This window comes from Diadema antillarum, unplaced genomic scaffold, assembly GCF_040938485.1.
Source record: "Diadema antillarum isolate AM-2024a unplaced genomic scaffold, OU_Dant_1.0 seq00000320_RagTag, whole genome shotgun sequence".
Taxonomy (NCBI): domain Eukaryota; kingdom Metazoa; phylum Echinodermata; class Echinoidea; order Diadematoida; family Diadematidae; genus Diadema; species Diadema antillarum.
This window is the reverse complement of record NW_027271339.1, coordinates 38,648-64,009: the sequence shown is the minus strand read 5'-3', so window position 1 is coordinate 64,009 and position 25,362 is coordinate 38,648. Positions and strand designations below refer to the sequence as shown.

The 25,362-nt window shown below is 39.1% G+C and overlaps 2 protein-coding genes across 3 annotated transcripts in view; one reads left to right on the top strand and one right to left on the bottom strand.

Moving 5' to 3' along the window:
* The window catches only part of LOC139730518 (mediator of RNA polymerase II transcription subunit 13-like), a 180,895-nt gene that overhangs the window by 123,156 nt on the left and 32,377 nt on the right, over positions 1-25,362 (top strand). For both annotated transcript variants that reach the window (XM_071641364.1, XM_071641363.1), the window contains exons 5-6: positions 15,971-16,116; positions 18,347-18,583. In XM_071641364.1, the coding sequence (XP_071497465.1) occupies positions 15,971-16,116; positions 18,347-18,583 (383 nt within the window). The remainder of the gene's footprint in view (positions 1-15,970; positions 16,117-18,346; positions 18,584-25,362) is intronic.
* On the bottom strand, positions 22,156-24,744 carry LOC139730516 (uncharacterized). Its single transcript, XM_071641361.1, has 3 exons — positions 24,730-24,744; positions 23,774-24,040; positions 22,156-23,640 (listed from the first exon to the last, which is right to left on the bottom strand). The coding sequence occupies exons 1-3, from the start codon at positions 24,742-24,744 to the stop codon at positions 22,156-22,158; spliced, it is 1,767 nt and encodes a 588-aa protein (XP_071497462.1).

Here is a 25,362-nt window from a genome sequence, read left to right as displayed (position 1 = left end):
CTTCTACGTTTGGAAGTGAATAGCAGTAACATTCCGCTCCATACGATGCTAAATTAAATGTCGGATATTTGCTTTTACATTTCGAAAAGAATAACAGTAAAATTCAGCTGCGCTTGATGGTAAAATAAATGTCTGATGTCTGTCTTGACGTTCAAAAATGAAGAACAGTAACATTCGGCTCCGTACGATGCTAGAATAATTGTCTAATGTGAGATGATTCATTTCACTTTCGGAAGTTGACAGCAGTAACATTTGGCTCCGTATGATAATAAAATAATTTATAAATGTCTGATGTTTGCTTTTAAATTTGGAAATGAATAACGGCAATATTCTGCTCCGTACGATGCTAAAATAAATAACAAATTGTTGCTTTTACATTTGGAAATAATTAATGGTATCAATCGGCTCAGTTAGATGCTAAAATAAATAGCGGATGTTTACTTTCACGTTCGGAAATGAATAAGTATAACATATGATATAAATGTCTGATGTTTTTTTTAATGTTCGAAAGTAAATAGCAATAACATTCAGCTCCGGAAGATGCTAAAATAAATGTTGAATGTTTACTTTGGCGTTTGGAAATGAAAAACAATTATATTTAACTCCGTACGATGATGAAATAAATGTCTGATGTTTGCTTTTACTTTCGAAAGTAAATAGCAATAACATTCGGCTCCGGAAAATGCCAAAATAAATGTCAGATGATTGCTTTTACGTTTGGAAGTGAATAGCAGTAACATTCCGCTCCATACGATGCTAAATTAAATGTTGGATATTTGCTTTTATATTTCGAAAAGAATAACAGTAAAATTCAGCTGCGTTTGATGGTAAGATAAATGTCTGATGTCTGCGTTGACGTTCAAAACTGAATAACAGTAACATTAGGCTCCGTACGATGCTAGAATAATTGTCTAATATGAGATGATTCATTTTACTTTCGGAAGTTGACAGCAGTAACATTTGGCTCCATATGATAATAAAATAAATGTCTGTTTGCTTTTAAATTTGGAAATGAATAATGGCAATATTCTGCTCCGTACAATGCTAAAATAAATAACAGATTGTTGCTTTTACATTTGGAAATGATTAATGGTATCAATCGGCTCAGTTAGATGCTAAAATAAATAGCGGATGTTTACTTTCACGTTCGGAAATGAATAAGGATAACATTCAGCTCCGTAAGGTGCTAAAATACTAGTACACGTTCCATGATTGCTTTTACAATCAGAAATAGATAACGGTAACTTTTGGCTCTATACAATGCTAAAACAAATGTCGGATGTTTACAAATGTCTGCAAATGCTCCCACTCCCACGATGCGGTGCGTACTAGTATTGAATTCGAAGCTCACGTTCACGCGCCACGGTCTGTTGGCTGCTTTATAGAAAGCTGAATTGCTGGTGAATTAATCCCTTTACCGTTAGGTCGTTGCTGACAATGGAGGGATTAATCCAGGTCACCCGTATTGTTAAGGCATTCTCGGTCTCATTCCGGAATGCCCGGTTTATTTCTAGGCGCTGTTAAGCTGAGCATTCCCAAGCGGCGGCCGGAATGGGTACAGAATGCGCGCATTCTCGAGTGCATGCCACTGAGATAAAAGGTATTCCGAACGCATTCTGGAATACCAATGAGTGGATGTCGGGCGCGCCTTATAAAATAGTGCATAGCATACCATTCTAAGAGGAATTCAAAGTTTATGTGATGAAAATTGGTTTTGGAATGGCTGAGATATCCAAAAACAAAGTAAAACAAAGTTAGCATAATGAAAGGTGGGTATTACAATTGCTCTGTTTTGGATATCTCAGCCATATAAAAACCAATTTTCTTGAAATAAACGTTGAATTCCTCTTGGAATTACATGCTCTTTCACATTTCATAAGAGGTTTCCCATTATCTCACCAAAAAATTTTAGAAACCTGAAGTTAGGTCTCAACCAGAACTATATGATCCCTTTAAGGTGAAGGGGGGGGGGGGGGGGGTCCAAATTTAACTTTGTAAAATTCAAACCTAAATTGTACATTAAGGTCTTCTTCTTGAATACCCCAAGATGAAATTTCACCAAACTTGCAGGTAGCATTCCTAGGGGTGATAGGATCTCAATTAAAATCTTCTCTAGAAGCAGAAGTGATAGAGCTAAGCTGATAAATGACTGTAAAACTGTTCCACGTTTGTTCTTGGCAGATCCAGGGATGCCCCTCTTGGAGTGTGGGTGGGTGGGGTTCCAAATTGGGGCCCAAGTTGTGAACTTCAGTCCTCTCCGTGAGAACACATGGTCCAATTTTCACCAAACTTAGCAGATAGTATGGCTTGGATGATAGAATATATTTGAACAAGTATGCACCATTCCCAACCATGGTGGGGGAGGGGGCTGAGGCGCAGTGCCCAAGGGGGGGGGGGGGGGAGGCTGGGAAGAAGGGGAGACAGACAAAACCCCCAAATGAAAGAATCTTACAAATCTCCTTCTCTCAAACCATAAGAGATAAGCTAAGACGGTGCCATGTGTGATTTCAGTGACTCTAAAGTATAATTTCATTTTTTTTTTTTGTGGCAGATCGGGGGGGGGGGGGGGGGGGAACCAACTTGAGGGCAGTTTTCAATTTTCATCTCCTTGAAAACACATGGTCAGATTTTTACCTCCACCAAGGAAGGAGGAGGTTAAGTGATCATTGGCGTTGGTTTGTCTGTTTGCACAATAACTCGAAAAGTTGTGAACGGATTTGAAAGGTGTTTAGTACCCACTATCAAAAATGTGATTAGAAACACTTTTCCCAATGCCTTCCTTGAGTTGTTCTGTTTATCAATTCTGCCATGAGTCGATTTGGGGGCCTTGGAATTGTGCAGCTCCATTGCATAGTTTGACACGAGGAGCAGAAATGTGTATTTGGCAGTGGTTGACAGAGTAAGTCTGAGCTATTAAAAACGGCTCTGCGTTTATCAACTCTTCAGAAAAGTTTTAACCATGGAATCAAGGGTCAAGTGAAAATGTCAGAATGTTACAGTTTTTCCAATATTCTAAAAATAGCTCAGAGCATTGTCTTGAAAATGGATGTTGCCAGTTAGTGATTATTTGAAGACTTGTAGGCCATGGGGTCAAAGGGTAAGGGTCAAAGGTAAAGTGAAAATGCTCAAATTCCCAAATACATGCTTGCTTAAAAATTGAGCCATCCATCCAAATGAAACCTAGAGCAAGGAAAGTAAACTCTCAACACATTTGTGACAAACATGTCATTTCAATTTTTTTTGGCCAATTATATGACACTATCTCACATTGTCAAGACATACTGTAAAACATATTTTCGCGAGTTGCCTCTAACATTTAATGCATATAGTGTAGACAAGAACTTTCGCGTGCAATTTAGTTTCGAAATTCCCGAAATTTAAATGCACGTGAACATTCCTTGTTTTACATTATACTCTAGACCTATTGAGAGAACTGTGTGATAGGGTGAAGGCATACCAGTCGCCATAGCGACTTTTCTAGTTCAGTTACTGTAAAATGAGGAATGTTCACATGCATTTTAATTTCGCGAGAGCCAATATTCGCAAAATTAAGATGCACATAAAATTTCTTGTCTGCACTACATACATTGAATGTTACTGTTAGAGGCAACTCGTGAAAATTTCGTGGTGCGAAAATATTGTGTTTTACAGTAATGCTGAAATCACACTATTTAGCTATACCTTGAAGATTACTTGATGCATAGACTTACTCAAACTTGATATACACGTATGCATCACTGCAAAATTATTCAGTAGGGAAAGATTTTGGCCATGGGGTCAAAAGATCAAGTGAAGATCTTTGAATTCTGGAATGCTTGCTCTCTGTAACAATTTAGCCATTCATCCAAATGAAACCTAGTTCAAGGAAAGTAAACATTTAACACATCTGTGACAAACATGTCATTTCAATTTTTTGCTTATCATATGAAACTGTTGTCTCACATTGTCGAGACATACAGTAGACATAATGGGAGAACAAGGCAATATGGTGGAGGCATACCAGCTACTATAGCAACATTTTTTGTTTGTTTTGTTATAAGTGAGTAATTAGTGCTGTTGTAAACAGTATGTGATGTTGCAAATCATCGCATTTCATTTCCTGATGCCATTCGCAAATGATTCATAGTATTAAAAAATCACCTTGTAAATACTGGTTGCTTTCAAATTGCTATACATCCAAGGCTGTGACTTTTTAATTAGGCTTAGTGTGGCCCACCAACGGCGTATTGTAGAATTCATTTTCATTTATTTTGTTCTTGAGTTAAGACAAATTGTTTGTGCCACTCTTTTTCTCAGTTATGGTGAGAGTTTGTGAAAGGGGAAAAAAGAAAATACCTTGGCTAATGACAGGAGATGAAAGGGTCAGGAGGTATAAAATTTATCGGGAGTCAACCAGATGAGTGCAGAATATTTGGGCAATTGTTTGGCCAACCTGGAAGACAATCATGCCTGTGGTGTGTCTCCCACGTTCACCATGGGTTGCCAGTGTTGACGGCAATGAATGCGGTTATCATCATCACTCTGTCTGTCTAGCAATAGCTTCCCTCTCTGCTGAAAGCTACATAATGCAAGGAAGGAGTGTGTGGACACAAGGGCAATGTTGATTTCACACACAGGACACACACACACACACACCCACCCACATACCATTACACAGGCACACTCAATCGCACTGTGGCTTGCAAAGTGAGTCTCGTTAGATGCCATGAACCTGTGCACTTGCTGCACACGCTATCGCTGCTTTGACATGTCGGTTTCTTGAAATACTGAGGCTCTGCTGAATGTGAGGGTCTTGTTTGTAGTAAACTACTGACTGAACAGACAGCAAATAATCCTTCAAAAGCGTTAGCCAGTGTCTATTATATTGAAACATCCACAACTGAGACATCATTCATACATATGAATCCTTCTTCAGGTCACCACATATGGTGTTCAATGGGCTATTTAGGAAGATTACTTGGATTTGCACTGCTAAATGCATATCAAGGATGTAACATCACACATCCTCAAAGACAAGTGACAATATTGTTTGTGGGTTTGATTTTTGTTTTATTAAATCCTATAGTGTGAATGGAGCGCTAACGGGGGATAGCAAGTTGATACATATTGCTTTTGGTGAGATAAATTGGATTACAGGAAACCTTATCATAATGACTAATGTTTTTTGTCTTTTTTTTTGTAGTATAAGTATGTCACTGATTACAGTGTGTGCAATTAGCCGCATTCATAAGATTTTATATCTGTCCAGAAACAGTGTTTCAAACCTCGGCACCTTCAAAACAGTGTTTCTAGCAAGAAAAAAAATCATATGAATGCTAGTCATAAATTTTAACAGTGTTTTGAAACTCTGTTTTGAAAATCTTATCAGCAATCTCAAACACTTATTAATAATAATAATAATAAATCATTTATTAAGCGCAGAAACTATGTCTATATATTCTATTGCGCTTCAAGAGCTCTTAAATTCCTATGTTGCACAATGCTGTATGGGAAGTAAAAAAAAAAAAAAATAGGCCCATGCTAAAACAAAAAAGTTTTCACTTTTGATTTAAAACTGTCTAAAGTCTGACATTTCCGAATGTCTAATGGTAATCTATTCCACAATCTAGGGGCTGCACAAGAAAATGATCAGTCACGTAAGGTAACTTTTGTTTTGATATGGGGTATCTGCAATATCAATCTATCATTTGTACTGGGGAGATTATGTCCATGAGTATGAGATTTAAAGTTCAGTAATTCACTGATATAACTAGGGGCCTGACCATTCAGAGCTTTATAAACCAGCATAAATATCTTGGAATCAATTCTTTGGCGAATGGGCAGCCAGTGCAATTCCCTTAAAAGTGGTGTAACATGAGAAAATCTTGGCAGATTACAAATCAATCTTGCACATGTGTTTTGAACCCGCTGCAACTTAACTATCTATGAATCCGGTAATCCGTACAACAGACTGTTACAATAGTCTAATTTGCTTGTAACACATGCGTGGACAATAGTCTTCATACTTTCCTGATCGAAATATTAATTTACAGATGCGTCTCAAATTATGTATCATATAATATGCTGATTTACATACACTAGTTTAGTAACCTGAGATTCCATATTCAAATGGGTATCAAAAAACACCCCCAAGTTTCTCATTTTGGATGGTTTTATAACAGTATTGGCGAGTGATATGCCATTTGATTGGAATTTAGAGACTTGCCGTGGAGTGCCAATGACTAACAATTCTGTTTTCTTATCATTCAACATCATTTTGTTTTGTAATGTCCAGGTTTTTATGTACTCGATGCATGATTCTAACACAGTTATGCAGTAGTCTTTGTTTGGTGTGTTAGGGCAGAATGACAAATATATTTGTGTGTCATCTGCATAACAGTGACAAATGATAGCAGGAAACTCCTTTTGAATACTTGTGAGGAGTTTTCTTGTGTACAATGTAAACAGTAGGGGACCTAAATGTGACCCCTGTGGGACACCAAAAGGTACCGTGAACACATCAGAGACAATATCTTCCATTTCAATTGTCTGTTTTCTACCAGACAAATAAGAATTAATCCATTCCAGAACTTTACCGTCAATCCAAAAATGGGTTTTCAGAGTTTTCGATAGGCAGGAATGATCAATAGTGTCAAAAGCACCACTGAGATCAAATAAGAGCAGTAAGTTGATCTTCTGGTCATCCATTGCTATCAGGAGATCATTTTCAATTCGAACGAGTGCTGTGTCAGTGCTATGAAAATTTCGGTAAGCAGATTGATTAAATGGAAGAAGTGAGTTAGACTCAAGGTGTTCAAGGATTTGTTGGGTAGCAGCACCTTCTACTAACTTTGAAATGTATTGAAGATTACTAACAGGCCTCAGATTACTGAATTCTGCTTCAACATCAGACTTCTTCAACAGTGGTTTAACAAGAGCAACCTTCCACAGAGCAGGGAATTACCCTGTTGGCAGAGATACATTGATCATTGATGTTATGACAGGCAATAATACATCTAGATATTTCATCAGTAACTTTGTGGGTAATGGGTCCAATGGACAAGACTTCTTACTAAGTTTCATGATCAATTTCTCAACATCATTCTCAGACAATTCTTTAAAAATTTTGAAATCTACAATCTTTTAATCAAATGGAACTTCATCAATGATAAATTTGTTCACATTCATGAGTTTTGATTCTATGTCATTATGAATTTTCTTAACTTTATCCAAGAAATAATTGCCTAAGTCATTGACAAAAATTGTTCTATCCGTATTACATGGAATCACTGGTTGCTTGTTTGACATATTCACAAGACCCTTCACAATATCAAACAGTGCTTTGGTGTTTTCCCTGTGTTCAGACACGGTCTTTGTTGTGAGTTTTGCATGCCTCAAACAATAAGAAATTGTAAGAGTTTCGAAGTGACACATAATTTTTCCAGTCTTTTTGAGATCTTGACTTCCACCAACGTTTCTCAGCTTTCCTCTTTCTGCATTTCTTTTCTAATATAGCATCAGTTAGCCAGGATGTCTTAGGTCGCAAGACCACAGTCTTTTCTACCATCGGTAACTAGAACAGGAACATTAGACAGCACATGACTTTGAATATAACTATTAAATTCTGATACAAAACTGGAGACAGATACCGGATGTGATTCTGAGTAAGGAGGCCTGTAGATGTTAATAAGAGACAAATTATATGATGTACATGTAATGTGATATTCTGCATACTCGAAAGAGTTCACCTCTCTTAAATGACGTCACAATTGCCTTGCGCAGAATGTGCTTCTGGGTCGGCCAAAAACGGCGCACCACAATATGCGATATATATCGATATTATACGCAGTGCAATGCACTGCAGTGAAAACTTTACCATGAGTGGCGTGGAGGAAGACGACTTCTCTGGTCATTCTTGTGTACACTGGAATGGGTACCAGTTGTCCACCATCACGACCAGCATCATTAATCGCTGAATGGACATCATAGAAATACACATATCATGAATTCTTGCCATGGTAGGGCCGGACGACGACACATGCACAGTCTGTATAGTATAGTCTTCAGCTCAGCTAGCTCACAGTAGGCCCTACAGTGCAATTGCAATAGCTCAGCTAGCTCTGCTCAGCTCGATATAGCAATCGAAAAGCGCGCGCCCTGTTGGACCTTTTGCTGAGGAACAAACTGCGCAGAATGAGCTGCGTAATGGCACAGTCCGAGAGAGCCCCAACACGCTCGGGGGAAAAAATCTTGTAAATGCTGTTCTGACAAAACTGTCTTTCAAATCAGTGTTCCGAATCAGTGTTTCAAAACAGTGATTCTCGGCATGCAAAATCTTACAAATGCAGCCCAAATTACCTGTCTTCCAGATCTCCATCTGCATTACAGTCATGCATCAAAGTAACTACTGTAAAATGAGGAATGTTCGCATGCATTTTGATTTCGCGAATTTAGGGAGAGCCAAGATTCGCGAAATTTAAATGCCTGTGAAAGTTCTTGTCTACACTAAAATGTTGGAAAGTTGCTGAAAAGAAAATGAATTTAAAGGACAAGTTCACCTTCATTAACATAAGGATTAAGAGAATGCAGCAATATTAGTAGAGCACATCAGTGAAAGTTTGAGGAAAATCGCACAATCGATGCAAAAGTTATTAATTTTTAAAACTTTTGTGTTGGAACCGCTGGATGAGAAGACTACTAAGGCTCGTGATGTCATATGAGTACAACAGTATAAAGAAAATGTGAAGAAAATTCAACATATTTTCACTTTTTTCCCATAATAAAAGAGCACTTGACTTGCCTCTTTCTACAGGCAATGAGAATAATATTACCCATAACATATGTCAGTAACGAGTCAAGGGAATGTGTACTTTTTTCAAAAGATGAAATTTGGTGAAATTCTCTTTGTATTTTCCTTATATTGTTGTACGCATGTGACATCATACACTGCAGTAGTCTTCTCATCCAGCGGTGACTGCACAAAAACTTAAAAAATTCATAACTTTTGAACGGATTGTCCGATTTTCCTCAAACTTTCAATAATGTGTTTTACTGATATTGCTACATTCTCTTAATCCTTATGTTAATGAAGGTGAACTTGTCCTTTAAAGTGAAGTCAAGTCAGAATTGAGTGAGTTTCAGTCTGTCACTGTTAATGAGATAGAAAAGCTTATTAAGAACTCACCTAACAAATCATGTGAACTTGATCCAATCCCAACAGATTTGGTTAAGAAGTGTGGCAGAGTTTTAGCACCCGTTATCACAAGAATCATAAATGCTAGCCTGAGATTAGGTGTAGTTCCACAGGTGTGTAAAAAAGCAGTTATTCATCCAACTTTGAAAAAAGCAGGCTTAGATCAGGAGTGTCTAAAAAATTACCACCCAATTTCAAATTTACCTTATTTAAGTAAATTGCTTGAAAAGGTTGTTTTCTCACAACTGACGATGTATCTGCAAGATAATGAATTGCTTGATTCATTTCAATCTGCGTACAAGCCTGGTCATAGTGTAGAAACACTGTTAGTCAACTTATCAGATATTGTGTTCAGAGAATTAGATACTGGTAACATCACTGCTCTTATCATGCTTGATATGAGCTCAGCTTTTGACACAGTCGATCATGCTATTCTGATTCAACGACTGAGATATTTGGGCATCAAAGGAACTGTTCTTGATTGGTTTATATCCTACTTATGTGATCGATCTCATTATGTCAGAATTGGTGATTCTACCTCTTGTAAAACTATGACAAAGTTTGGTGTACCTCAAGGTTCTGTTGGAGGCCCGCTGCTTTTTTCTCTGTATATGCAACCAATTAGTGAAGTATTTCGCAAGCATTGTATTAGTTATCATTGTTATGCGTATGATATACAACTATATTTGTCTTTTAAACCCACTGTGTCTTCATTGTCATCCGCCATTGCAAAACTCGAAGCATGTTTGCAAGACCTGAAAATCTGGCTTACATCCAATGGCCTTAAACTAAATGATGATAAATCTGAGTTTCTGTTATTGGGATCAAAACATATGTTAAGCAAAGTTGATTATCAGTCATGTTATGTCAACATCGGTAGCACTTGCATTACTCCGTCGAAAACAGCCCGTAATTTAGGTGTCACATTTGATCAGGAAATGTCATTTCGAAGTCATAACTCATATTCAGCGGAATGTTCGATATCAGTTGCGTAATTTAAGTTTCATAAGGAAATATTTGTCTAAATCTGCAGCTGAGATACTTATTTATGCTTTGATTTCTTCTCGGTTGGATTTTTCGAATTCATTGTTGTGTAATCTTTCAAAAAAAGATGTCACAAAACTTCAACGGTTGCAAAATTCTGCTGCCCGATTGTTAACTTTTACTAATAAGTTTGATTCCATGTCACCAGTTCTCTGTTCCTTACATTGGTTACCTGTAGAAAAAAGGATTATTTTCAAGATTCTGTTATTAGTACATCATTCAGTTCATTCTTTTTCCCCAATATACATAAGTAATTCTGTTCAAAAATACAATCCGACACGAAGGCTACGTTCATCATCAGATGCATTCTTACTCCAAACACCCAGAGTAAAACATGGGTATGGTGATCGTGCTTTTTCCGTTATGGGACCAAAATTGTGGAATCAGTTACCTCTTCAGTTAAGGGAACTGTCATCGACAGAGTCATTCAAATCCAAACTTAAAACTTATCTGTTCCTTTCATACTGAGGACTGTAATTGCTGTATGTCATTAATATTGGATCGATATTGTATTTTTATTTGGTATATGTTGTATTCTTTATTTGGTATATATTTGTTTTTGTTTACCATTTTCTTATTTGTTGAAATGTTTGAATATGTATATGCATGTAAATATATATCTTTTCATTTTTGAAGCGCCATGAGCACTGAAAAGTGGACCTGTGCGCTACATAAGTAGCCACTATTATTATTATTATTATTATTATTAAAGTGCATTGCATCACTAAACAGGATTATATTTGGACTTCTGTAGGGTTGACTTCATGAGTTTGTAGGGGGAGAAGTGAAAAAAAGGTCGCTTTAAAACTTTTTGGTTGTCCAATTTGTGCAAGCATTTTATCCTGTTCCAAAATACTTGCCCGACTTTGATTTTCACTTGCCACAGGCAGTCGGGCAAGCACTTGAAATGTAGCATCTTACTTTCAGTAGTGAATATCAGGCTTTTAATCTCTTGATAAGTATACACACATGTAGCCTATAACAAATTTAATCCAGGTGAATTGCTGGAATATCAGACAGGGTATCTTTATCCACAAACAGACTTGCCAGATTAGGAGCAGTGAGACCATCCATTAATATTTTCCAACCAAATGATGAAACTGCTACTTTTCATTATGATGAGACAAACTCCTCCATAGATCTGTCATTTCTTCCTGACTAAGGAAGCATCTGTTCCATACAGATAAAGGCAAAATGTAGTTCTCAAAAGGGCTCAAAATATATTTTCCACCATTTGGAAGTAGTGTGCAGTATATCAGAAGGGTCTACTGAGAACCTTGTCTGGCTGACACGATTTGCCAGGATTTACCAGGATAATGAGTTGTTTAGGAGTATTGTGGTACCAAAAGTATGAAACGTACCTGAAAAGCCCTCCCCATTCACGAGTGGGTAATACGTGATGATTGATCATGCCCTACAGTAGCAATCATATTTCCCAGCAGGCTGCACGCCATTCTCGCTAATGTGAAAAATCATTGGATACTGCTGTGGCCTGATTTGTTGATTTATTCAGTATTGGTAATCACTGAATAGTAATCAGGATCAATTATGCTCTAAGAATGTAGTTCTTCCGGCAAATCATTATGGCTAATATTTCACATTTTCGTTGCTACTCAACTGTAAACATGTCATTACAGCATTGTTTCACACATTTCTTATGCATATCTGTACATTTTAAAGCAAAAATTAACCATTTCTGCAGGCGTATGAGAACTATGCTTTCCCTTTGAGTTTGGTAAAGTGTATTAAAGGGAACCCAAACCCCAAGAGCAATGTGGATTGAGTGAAAGCAGCAATATTAGTAGAACACATCAGTCAAAGTTTGAGGAAAATCGGACAATCGATGCAAAAGTTATGAATTTTTAAAGTTTTGGTGTTGGAACCGCTTGATGAGGAGACTACTATAGGTTATAGGGATAGTACAGTATTGGTGGAGATGAGAATTTGGCTTTTAACTTTTTGCGAGATACCAGGAAAACACTTATATAATAGTACAGAGTATACCATTTTAAGAGGAATTCAAAATTTATTTGATGGAAATCGGGTTTGGAATGATTGAAACATCCAAAAACAAAGTAAAACAAAGCGATCGCAATAAAAGGTGGGTCCCACACTTTATTAGAATCGCTCTGTTTTGGATATCTCAGCCATTTCAAAACCAATTTTCATCAAAGAAAAGTTGAATTTCTCATGGAATTACATGCTCTTTCATATTTCATAAGACATAATGAAAATATAAAGAAATTTCACAAAAATCCACTTTTCTAGCATAATGAAAGAGCACTTCACTAACCACTTTCAGAAAGCAGGGGGAATAATTGCTACCCTTAACATATGTCAGTATCAAGTTGATGGAATATGCAATTTTCATTAGAATAGAGGGTTTCTGCGACGAACACTGAACTACATTTGTAGGGCTTTCTAGTGGGGGCCCAACGGGGGCTTCCAGCGAGCTAGCTACCCAGCGAGTTGCACTTGCAGCTCAGCAGCCTAGCGTACCCATCGCACATAGTTAGCCGGGCGCGGCCGCTGCGCCGCGCTAATATTGTGATTGTTTACTCACTGTGGAAAAGTCATTCAGCGGCTTTTAATGCTTCTCTTTTGGACAAATTGAGTGATTCAGACATATTGATCTACTTTGAAAGCTTCAAAGGAAGGATCACGAAAACACATTGTGCAGTTGTTGGGTGCATAAATAACGGAAAAAATGGAAATGGAAGCTGCACGGCAGTGTGTGAAATTCAGACACCGCTGATGCATGATAATTAAGGCAAAATTAAAAACAATAATACAACGGTATAAAAATGCACAGATTTCGAAACAAACTATGTCTACTAGATTCTCTATTTAATTAGGTTATCACTGCATATTCGTAAAATATGTTGTTCATCTTAGAAGACAGTTTAGATCAAAGAATTTGATAATTCACTGATTTTTTTTTCTTATCCTTGGTGTCCTACTTGCCAAAGTTAGAATACACTTCCTGGCTAGACTTTATTATTATGACAAACATTTTACAGCCTACACTACAGCTAAATAAATGTTTCAAGATGCGTTAAATTCTTATATTGTTTTCACTTCTTCAATGTTCAGCACTGAATTGACCATAGGCCTATTCAATTTTGGCCTGGAACTCTGAATTTGACCTTGATTTATAAGTGATACATATAAATATCAAACCATGGATGGTGGCAAACATCCGTTTCATAATCGTACTAAGAAAGTATGATTTAAAAATCACTTTTGTAGATTATGATATTAGGCATTAGTGTGATGTTATGCAAGGTTACTTAGACCTAAAACAGTAGAAGTTTTGGTTGTAGACATCAGGCGACGTAGTCGTAACTTAAGTTTAGGCATATACGGCTTAGAAACGCCTAGATTTATATTCCGATTGGTTTACTTAGTTAGGCTTGCCTGAAGTTATCGACAACCGAAAATGATATAGGATGTAGGGTTCTAGAAGTCAATAGGTCTAGATCTAGTCTGGACTCTTGCCTAGATTTCTAGACAAGATCTAACATTAGACAGATTCTACCCTGCTGGCCCGACACTCCCGAGTAAAGGCAAAAGCCTGCCCTGCAAAGGTTAAGTTAACTGATAGCTTGCAATTTGTTGCGCCATATCTAGCTCAAGATTCTTATTCATTCTTTGTATTTAAAGGACAAGTTCACCTTCATATACATAAGGATTGAGAGAATGGAGCAATATTAGTAGAACACATCAGTGAAAGTTTGAGGAAAACTGGACAATCCGTTCAAAAGTTACGAATATTTTAAGTATCTACGCAGTCACTGCTGGAAAAGAAGACTACTACAGTGTATGATGTCACATGCGTACAACGATATAAGGAAAATAAAAAGAGAATTTCACAAAACTTGACTTTTTGAATAAAGTGCACATTTCTTCGACTTGTTACTGACGTATGTTAAGGGTAATATTATTCCCCCTGACTTCTGAACGAGAGAAGTCGAGCGTTCTTTTAATATGTGAGAAAAGTGAGAATATCTTGAATTTTCTTTATACTTTCTTTATCTAGTTGTACTCATATGACATCACAAGCTATAGTAGTCTTCTCATCCAGCCGTTACTAAGCAGAAACTTCCAAAATTCATAACTCTTGAACGGATTGTCCGATTTTCCTCAAACTCTCATTGATGTGTTCTACTAATATTGCTGCATTCACTCAACCCACATGTCTATGAAGGTGGACTTGTCCTTTAATTATATCAGTTAACTTGTCAACAGCCTACATTGTAGGCTTATGAGCAAGATGTCTGCCTGCGCCTAGCAGTAATTCTCCCCAGCGGTTTTTATTCTCTTACACAAATGTGTGAATATACGGGGCTTACACGCGAGTACCCAAGTCTCGTCAAAGAAATAGAGTCTACAAACATTCACGGGTCGTACTGATATTTACCTTGAAATTCAAGTTTTGGCTACAGCCGTATGTCATCTACCCATTTGCTCATAGTCGGTATAAATTGTTTAATTTTATTTATTTTTAATTAGCTAGCAAAAAAAAAAATGTAGTCTCTAGTTGTCACAAAGCCAGATGCGTCGATCGCTGCCAGCGCCAGAGATAGCTAGCTGGGCGGCTGGCGCTGGGTGGTAAAAGCACTGGCTGCCGCTGGCACCCTTGCCACGCACGCAGGGCGCTTGCCGACCCGGCCTGTTTGGCCCCCAGTTATGGCGTCACCTTAAGAGGGCGCACTTCCATGAACAGTCGCTTGAATCGGTCTATAGCTCTGTCGGTAGAGCACCAGGCTAGCAATGTGGAGGTCTCGGGTTCGAATCCCGATGGAATCCAATTTTCTTTGCTCAAGTTTCCACTAATAAATATTTTTTTTAGAGTAGAATTGATATAAATCCTTTTTAAAATACAAAAAAAAAAATGAAAAAAAAAATCCTGGATCCTGACAGTGGATCCCCGGCTGTCTGTTCCTTGCGCCATTACCAACCAACTGTTCCTGAAAATGTTATCATTATCTATTCACAACTTTTGAGTTATTTTGCGAAGAGAGAGACAGACAGGCAGACAAGCATACAAACAAACCAAAGCATAAAAAAATACAACCTACTTTGGCGAAGGTATTGGGCATGCATTACATATCGCTCCTCTGTTTTTGCGTAACCCGACAACGAGCATGACAACAAGCGCGCGCATGTCAGCCTTCCTTGGCCTCACTCTCCGTCGGTCTAGCTCTTTCCGTCCTCTCTCTCCCTCTCACATGCACATCACACACACAAGACTCGAGTGGCGGGCCAAGGCAGGTGGCTGTCTGTGGCTGTGCAAGTTCATGCGAACTGCTGTGTGTGTGGATCCCGAATCAGATCTTGTGAGCCAGTGTGTGGTGTGTATGTAGAGCCGCGTTGTTGCGATCTGTGTGGATAATTTTGTGCGCTTGTAAACTGCTGCTCCTTTCAAATTCTAGCTTCTTTTCTGGCCAGATAATCAAAAGAAGAAAAGGCCCGGACCGGGTGGGCATTCTGAACTTCGTCCGCACTGAGCTCGCCCAAGCAAGTTCAAGCATGGTATCACCCTTGTCGGCAAGTTTTACGCTTGTCAGTAATTGTCTCTTCAAAGCTCACGCTTGTCGGGGCTGACAAGGGTGATATACACTAGCGAGATCCCTGGTAAGGTGTGTGATAGTTTGAACTTGCCCTTTAAAGATCTTCTTATGTTTCATTTCGCAGCATTTTTAATCCTTGTCTATTAAATGATATTGTAATTTCCCACTTCGCATTTTACAGTGATCACCACTCTGTGAGCTTCTCTTTCTTTCTGCACGGAGAAAAGACAGTTTGCAGCAATGTGGAAGTGAGCTTGCACCAGCCTGTATGCAGATTGGGAGCTGATCACTTGGCCATTGCCCAGGGCTCTGCCACAGCTTTCCCTGGTAAGTTGAATGAACAAACAAGAAATGCTGCTGGGACCCCAATGTCAAGGTCCACATTAGAAGGGAAAGTAAATTCATTTTCTTTCTGTGAAAGACGAGGGATGATGATTGTGTGAAAAACAAAAGAGGCCTTGGCACTTGAAGTTTCATTTTGATACCTGAGCCAGAAAGGGTGCAGGAAGTATCATGTTGTCAGGTTGTCTGTCTGTCCCAGATCTCATAACGATAATAACCCCCGTCAAATGAAGTTGTAAGGGGTTATGAGTTAGAGTGAGGTCCAAGGGGCATGTGGTCAGATGGAAGGGCGGTTGATCTGTTATAGATGTAAATAGTTCAAATCAAAATCGGTTTACTTGTTGAACATGAAGCAAAGTTGTGCAGGACAATTTTTTAAGGTATAACATTTAAGGTATCCAAATGATCCATATGCCTGTTAACTTTTGGGCACACATGCTCAAGGAATTGTAAAATTTCACAGTTTCCTCCCATATCTCTACAATGCCTGGGGTATTTTCATGAAACATAATTCTTGTATGTATTATCAAGTAAAGATGCTCTAGAGATAATTTAGGCCATGTGATCAGAGGTCAAATGATGCCAGAATTTCATGTTTTTCTCCACATCTTGGAAATGGCTTGGTATCTTCATGAAATTTATTACATGCTCATGCATGCCTGGTTAATGATTCTTTTAGAAAGTTTTAGGTTATGAGGCCAAAGGTCAGGGGTCAGCGGTAGCTCAGATTAGAATGCTAAAGCTCAGCTAATTACTGTTGAAAATACAGTATTGTCCATACAGCTCAATGAAGTGAATCAATGTACGAATGAATGTAATGTGCTTAGTTAACCCATTGAAGACTAGTCCCGAGTATACTCAGGCAGGTGTCTATGGGAAACGTGTGTTATAGCAAAATCAGCCTGTCCTCAACAGGTTAAACTTGGTATACAATTCACACGCATTACTGCACAATGATTCTGTAGGGAAAGATTTAGGTCAAGGGGTCAGAGGTCAAGAGAAAATACAAAAATGTCAATATTTTTGTCCATTATATTTTAAAAGTGGCTTCAAATATTGTCATAGAAGTTGGTGTATTACCTGATAGTGATTATCTGCCAAATGTGTGAAACGGTTGTCTCACATAAGCAAAATGTTCTGTAGACCTGGTATACATTTGTACAATTGAAATGAATTTGAAGATATCTCCCGTGAGCAAGGGAGAATTCTAAGTCATTCCTGGAGGTCAGTGGTAGAGCTACACGTACGTTGTACTGGTGAACAAATCTAAGGCCATGCACTTTTAGCTGAATAAAGTGATTGCTTTGGAAGAGAAGACATCCCAGTAGATTGTGCTCTGCAGTCAAATTGACTGAGTTTTAGGTAACTTAATGACTTTACCCCCTCCCCCATTAGAACAATATAATTGCTAAAGCATTGCAAGTCTGTGAGTAGAGTATTCGTCTATATGAATTAATTTGTTTTTCAAAAGGAATTTTCTTGAAAATTTGTATGCAGGAATAAGGAAGAATTTAAGGCAATTACATCACCTCATCCAGTTTGCTCATGTGATTGTAAGTGATGTCATCATTTCTTAGAAACCTTTTGAAATTCAGAACTCAGTGCTCTACTGATTCAATTTTATTCTGTTCAGTGCAGTCAACTAAAAGATTGAGTTTCAATGAATAGACAGATTCTGTAATGTATTCAGATTTTATACACGTTTGTTCGCAAAAGTTGTCCTTAACAACCACAGAGCTTTCCAGAGGCTTGCCCTATGTAGCAACAACTCAGCCCATTCCTGCCTTAAGTATGGAGCTTATTGGGAGGGCTCAGGTGAATGTTCAAAATGCTTCATTACTAAGCTGTAAGAAGAGAAACATCCCTTGATTGTAATACATTGCAGAAACTGTCTATATTATAGTTTGCAAATAAACATGCATTGTTAGTGCATGTTTGTGTCTATTTACATGTGTGTGTGCTTACATGTGTGTGTGTGTGTGTGTGTGTGTGTGTGTGTGTGTGTGTGTGTAGTTTCATTCACTTTTCATTGCTTGTCTGTAGACTCGGTGGCACCTAGTCTGGAAAGCCTTGAACACAGCCTTCGTAGATGAAGTTAGAAGAGTTTGGTGGCAATCCAAAGAGAATTATAAACTTGATTACAACATGGTCATTTGTGTATGTTTTTCCACTGTATGTTTCTTCCAAACTTCCATGTATGTTGTTTCTATGACAGTGATTCTTACCCCCTATGGACTTAGCGGTGTTCTGACGGGCCAGGCATACAAGTCAAGTCACCAGGTGGCCTCTCGCTTCCTCGATGAATGGTCTGTTTTTTACCCAGTAAAGCCTCACCAAATGGCCCGGGGAGACTATGATCGTCACAGCAATCATCACCATCATCACCACCACAGGGGTTACAGGGATGAAGAGGATGAAAATACTGTACCGGCAGTGGTTGAGGTCCTTGTTGGTAAGCTTTTTCACTTAGCTGTGTAATACTTCCACAGCCTAACTGAAGGTTTCTGACTGTCCACTTGTTTGTACACTATGCTTAGAAATCAGGATGAAAGAAAGCTCTTCTGTGGGTTCACAATTATGGTAGGCACTAAGTCATTTATTGAGATTTTTAATTGCATTTTTAGCTTCTTCTAGAAAACCCCATGACAGTTTTTCACCAAACTTGGCAGGTAATATCTCTAGGGAGATGGGATTATAATTTGTTCAAACAGGCATCATGCCCCTCCTCTCCCCCCCCCCCTTTTTTGTGGAGACCAAAACTTTTGCATGCATTTTACTTTTGCTTAACTTGCCTCCTCGCGTAAATTCACGAAAGTTTCATGCATGCCATAATTTCTAGTTTTATAGTAAATCTGTGATTCTCTGCTTCCATTTCCTGTCACTTACTATATCTGTCTTGTGATTACAATGAATGGGCTTAGCTCCGTGAATGGAATCGAATCTTTCGTATTTTTAATATCTTTTAGTATTGTGACATCTTTCTTACTCATGACTCCTTATTCCTGCTTTTAAGCATGCCAGTGACAAGGTATGCTTGTCTTCCGGTGCACTGTTGTTACTTCAGAAATCATGCAGTGACAGTTTCTCCAATATCGTCTTGCAGGCCTCTGATGTTCCATTATATGGATAGGTTAAATTTGTTTGCCCCCCGTGTTAGCTGCCAAAGCAATGGATAATGAATAGCATTCCATCAACAGCATATCAGCAAGGTACTTTAAATATTCTGCTCTTGTCACTGAAGATCTCTCTCAGTGTGAAAACATGTTTGTCAGAAGAGAAATTATGCAATTGAGGGAGTTTGTTAGACTTACAGCAATAAAGCACAGACAACTGCTCTGTGATGATTTAATTCAATTCAGAAATTAAAAGGACTGAAATATCTGAAATATGGTCTGTTGCTCTTTACAGTGTATGTTCTACGTGTGTATTTCCAGGAGTCACTGTCAACATCTTACACAAGCAGCCAATTGAACCTATATTTGAAGCACTCGTGTCAAATGGGCTAAGAAATACGGTGTCATGAAAAAGTTGGGCAGTAAAATGTGAAGTCAGATACATTAGTAATAGTAGTAGTAGCAGTAGTAGTAGTAGTAGCAGTAGTGATAATGATAATAAGTTATTGAAATAGTAGTAGTAGTAGTAGTAATGATGATGATGATAATAATAATAATAATCACAATGTGCCAGTAGAAGATAACATGCTGGTAAGGTGATAATCAAGCTCTTGTATCAATGGCAGCAGCATAAGTGTTGCATGTAAGCAATTGTAATTCATATATTATAAATTTGATTTGATCTCTACATCAGGATTTTCCATTATTCTGTGTGTCTCTGCTGGTTATACATGTACATGGAGAATGTCAGTGTAATGCCATATTTCTTTCTTGCAGCATTTTCGCTATGCATGTCTGATTATTGTGCTTTTGGATAATAATAATAATAATGATGATAATAGAGAGACTCTTATAAAGCGCTCATTCTACCTAAAGTAAAAAGATACTCATGGCGCTGTGGAACAGAGTACAACACACAGGAACAATGTGTTTGAATTGAGAAAGCTTTGGTGAATGATGCTGTAACAGTACAGTGTACATGTATGTGCATTGCAGCCCCTGGCCTATGATGCATTAAAAGAGCTGCTAGCCTGGGGGGGGGGGGGGGGGGGGGGGGGGGGGAAGGGAGGTGGGGATATGGTGGATCGGCCATGCATGCTGAGTAACATCTTATAGCTCTGTGCTGACAGGCCCATTTAATCGTGTTATGGGTATAACGACCATGACATGCAACCGTATGCACACCTACAGTACTGGAGGTAAGTGACAAATGCTAAACATGGGAGAAGGAGGTGATAGAAACGACTGCATATTATGATGCTTCACTAGTTGTGTAGAGCACATATACATGCACATTGTCTACATACGAATGAATTTATCTTGTGTACATCTGTTTAAATGCATTTATGTTATCGGGTTATCCATCCATCCATCCCAGATATTGAGAAAAAACAGCGACATTCCGTCCATTTTTAGCTTACCTGAGCCAAAGGCTCAGGTGAGCTATTGCGATCGCTCTTCGTCCAACGTTCGGCGTACATCGTGCATCATGCGCAAACTTTTTATCTGCTTGAAAATCCCATGAACGATTTTCACTGAACTTTGTAGGTAGCATCCTAGGAGGATAGGATCTCGACTTGTTCAAATGGGCACCATGCCCCCCCCCCCCCGCATCCCCAAATTAGGGAATCTTAAAAAAATCTTCTTCTCTAGATCAAAAGTGGTAGAGCAAGTGGAGAGCTAAGTTAATACTATGTGTTAGTACATTGATGACTGTAGTTTCAAGTTTGTTCATAGCAGACTCAGGGGTGCCCCTCTTCGCACCCAGGGGAAGGGGTGGGAGGAGTCCTAGTTGGGGCCTAAATTGTACATTTTCATCTTCTTCTTGAAAACCCCGTGATGAATTTTCTCCAAACTTGGCAGGTAGCATCCCTAGGGGGATAGGATCTCCATTCCTTCAAATGGGCACCCTGCCCTACTTGGGGGGCAGGGGGTCCCACCCACCCCCCCCCCCCCAATATTAAATAATGAGTTACTAGTAGTAGGGTTGGGGGTACCACCTATCGACACCCTAAGGATCTGTAGCTCGTTTATTCCAAAAGTATAAAACCAGTTTACCTGAGCCGTGCCTCAGATATGCCGTAAATACCGCAGTTTCGAATCCCGTGACCGCCCCGATGATTGTGAGTCTCCGTAGTGAAATATCGCCGTTTCAGTACGCGATGTCTGGTTTCTTTGCGCGGCTGAAAAGGGAACCTTGCCATCGACACCCCGCCCTCTATAGGTAATACACGTGCATTGCATTTCGCTGTCATACACACAGAACCGTGTTTGTAAACTTGTGTTTAGTTTAGTTTGCTTTCTTGTTTATGATTTTTTTTCTTTGTCTCTTCGTTTAAATACAATTACATTTTTATTTTTAAGAAGTTATTTATCATTTATTTGTATTGTAGACGTTTAAATTATTATAAGATGTGAAATTTAAATTTCTGCATCAGTTCTATGATCTGATAATACATTTAGTATATTTCTTTTTTTTTCAACCTATACAAAAAAAAAGAGAATAAAACCTCTGCCATTAACCTTTGAAAATAAAGTGCTTCCTTTTAACTGATGGAATGTAGTGAAGTTGTTAATGTCATTCTTTGCTGTTATATATCTTTTGTCCTTTATTCACTTTGAATATATGTTTGTATGTTTCATTTAGCAATTTTGATATTATGTGTGGCCGATCGATATAAACATTAATTTGTTTATATCTCTTGTTATTTTGATACATTAATTTCTTTGACATGGTAAGATCACAGCCAACAAACATAACCATCAACAAGCGCACTTTCAACACATAAAAACCAATTACAGTCATGATCACTGATGATTAGAGTCATAGTGCAAATAAAAGACAAAACACATCTGTTTTCAATATTTCTCCTGATGTATTATCATGCCAAGATAATCTTTTCTTTTTTTTTCAATGGCATGGGCATTTGTAGGTGTCATTTTTGCCATACATTTTGTTGGATGCTGTGCAGTATTTCTGGTGTACCCAATGAGAACATCCACTCTCGTCACAGGCGACCCATGAGTAGAATTCTAGATGGTCCCGCGATGGATGTGGTGGCGTATTCCTCCCGCAAACACAGCATGGGTTGTCATCTTCCTCCATGTCCTCGCTGTCTGTAACTGAGGGATCGGAAAAGAGCCTCCTTGTTGACTTTGTTGAAATTCCTGATGGTCCAGGTTGATCTGTCGGGCATGTCTTCTTTTGTGTGGGTCTTTCCTTTCCCTTGTTTTTTGCCTTGCAGATCTTGAGGAAGATCCTATCCTCTGACACACACACACCCGATGGCCGGAAGTGGACAGTGACCCTCCTCTGAGTCCCCTTTTCTGCCTGCTGCTGGGGTGGGCTTGGTGTTTTTGACGACAGAAAGCTTTCTGCAGACGTTTGTTGTGTTGTCTGTCTGGCGTCACCCATGGGTCCGACCTGATGTTGTGGGGCGCTTGCTTCCTTTCTTGTTGGAGTCACTAACAAGCTTGGTCTTGTGGCTTCCTCCATTCCTACGGCTTTTGGATTCAATGGCCAGACCCCTGATTTCCTGAATGCCGATTTCAAGTTTTCTGGTCCCATAGCTCTTAGGTAGGCTGACGAGGAGAGACGGGCGATGTCGTATCTGGTCACCATTTCTCCGGGATGTGTTTGCATGAACTTAGCACATTCAGTGCTGTATGCTCTTTTCAAAGGTGCGAAGCACGCGACATCTAGTGGTTGTAGAACGTGGCTCGTGTGTGCCGGCAGCACAAACAGCACGATTCGATGAGCTCTGGCAAATTCAAGGACTGGAATGGAGATATGTGATGTATGCCCGTCGTACAAGATCATGACGTGCTCATTGACCCGTCGTGGGGGGAGTGATGGCAGAAAATGTTGTTCTAGGTAGTTTCTGAAGACGTCACCATTGCTCCATCCACTCTCTGTCATGCACATTTGCGACCCCGGGAGTGCACCATTCATGAGATCAGATATCTTACGTTTCCCCTTGAAGATGTAGAAGGGGGGGAGTGCTCTGCCGATAGCACTCCCACAAGCCAGAATGGTTGTCGTGCCAATCCGATGCGATGTTATTGAGTTTGATCTTTTTTCACCTCTGTCACTCACCACTTGGGGGGGTTTATGATCGGCATTAAAGTTTGTCTCATCTATGTTGTAGATGTTTTGGGGCTTGTCCAGGAGATCATATTTCTGCATGGTTCTCTGCAGCTCACCGAAGTAGTTTTTGAGCACTTCCTTTGTTGTGGCCTTTGCACGGTTCATCTCAAGACGGCGAGGAGAGGTGAGATTCAAAGAAGGCCATCGACGCATGAAGAGCTGGAACCACTTCTTTGAGAGAAGTCTGCCTTTCATCTCTATTGGCCGTCTTCCTAGTGAGTCTGCCATGTCAGTAGCAAGATGAATCACCTGTAGAAAGTGAGAGACAGAAATAACATGGAATTAAATTTTGGTTTAGTTCTTAAATCAAATAATGTTTTTATGTTTGTTTATTTTGGTATAAAAATACTGACTGTCAGTTTAGGTTTGAAATTATATTTACCTGTGTTCTGGTGAGGCCGTATCCATATGATGCTAGTTTCTTTAGATGGTCAACCAATGCAGCTTCATCTGCATGTGTCAAAATTGTATGCTTCGTGGATAAATTGCTGCTCTGCGTGCGCCCATTTACTCTATCCAGGAGAGTGATTCTCGGGACTCCACATTTGAAGGCAGCTTTCATCACTGATACGCCCTTTTTCACCAATGCGAGGGCTCTCTCAAAGCTTTGAGATGAGTAGTTCCTTCGACGACGACGTCGGGGATTTGGCTAGAAAATTAGAAAAATCAGACGTTCATGTTAATCACATTAGATTTCAACAATAATTATTCTTGCCCTGTGTGTGTGTGTGTGTGTGTGTGTTTGCAAATATCCTGTCGTGAAACAATTTTTCATCAATGTTCAAGCTCTTTCTAACAAATTCTAGTCACCCCAGAATGACATCTCAACCTCTCATCACATTATACCCTCTCGCCACACTCTCATCGCCCTATCGTCACCCTTTCGTCACCCTTTCGTCAACCAATATTCTGTCACCAGTATTGTTGAGTAGGTCACGGAACAAATTCCGGGATTCTGAATGCCATATGTTATTTTTAACCAAATAACTATGATTGTATCTATCACTCAGTCTTTACCTATTAGGCATACATAAACTCCTTTAAAATCAAAATCAGATTTGCATTCTTTTTTTTTCCGTAACTGACTCCTTTCCCCGTCTTCTAAAATAACTCGGAAAATGGACTTGAACCACTAGCCAGCGTAGCTGGCGCTAGCGACATACACTAGAATTATTACGTCACTATCAGAATTCGATGGATAGCGACGACATGCTGCAGAATTCGGCGAAATAACAGCATAAATCAATTCTTTGACGCATTTCAATCGTAAGTGTGAACAATTTATAGCAACAACTAGGTTATTACCGGAATAAATAACGATTAAATGCAGATTCTTACCTGCTTTCGCCTCATTTTGGATCGGTTGGTCAGGCCAGTGCATTTTCATAGCGTATTACGCATAGTCCCACGCGTACATTTTCGTTCTGTACGCAAACAGCCATGCGTACGCTGGGTGTCGATGGGAAGGTGCCCTGTCGATAGGTGGTGCCCCAACCATACATTGATGATTGTTGTTTGAAGTTTGTTCATGGTGGAATCAGGGGTGCCCCCCCCCCCCCAAGAGGAGTGGGTGGGATGGGTCCAATGGGGACCTAAATTGTACATGTTCATATTCTTCGGAAAAACCTCTTGATGAATTTTCACCAAATTTGGTAGGTAGCATGCCTAGGGGGTAAGGATCTCAATTTGTTCAACTGACCACCATGCTCCCTTTGGGGCCCCTTAGAATGCCCAACCCAGGAAATGTGCAAACGCCTGGAAATGTGCAAACATCTTGCTGGGAGGTGTGCAAATTTCATCAACAGGAAATGTGCAAACATGGCGCTGGGAAATGTACAAACGTTCAAGTTTGCTGGGAAATGTGCAAATCATTTACTTCACTGTGTATAGAGATGGTAGATAAACTCTATATCAAAACTGCGCATGAACTTTCACCTTGTTATATTTTCTTGATAAAATCTTTGACAGATT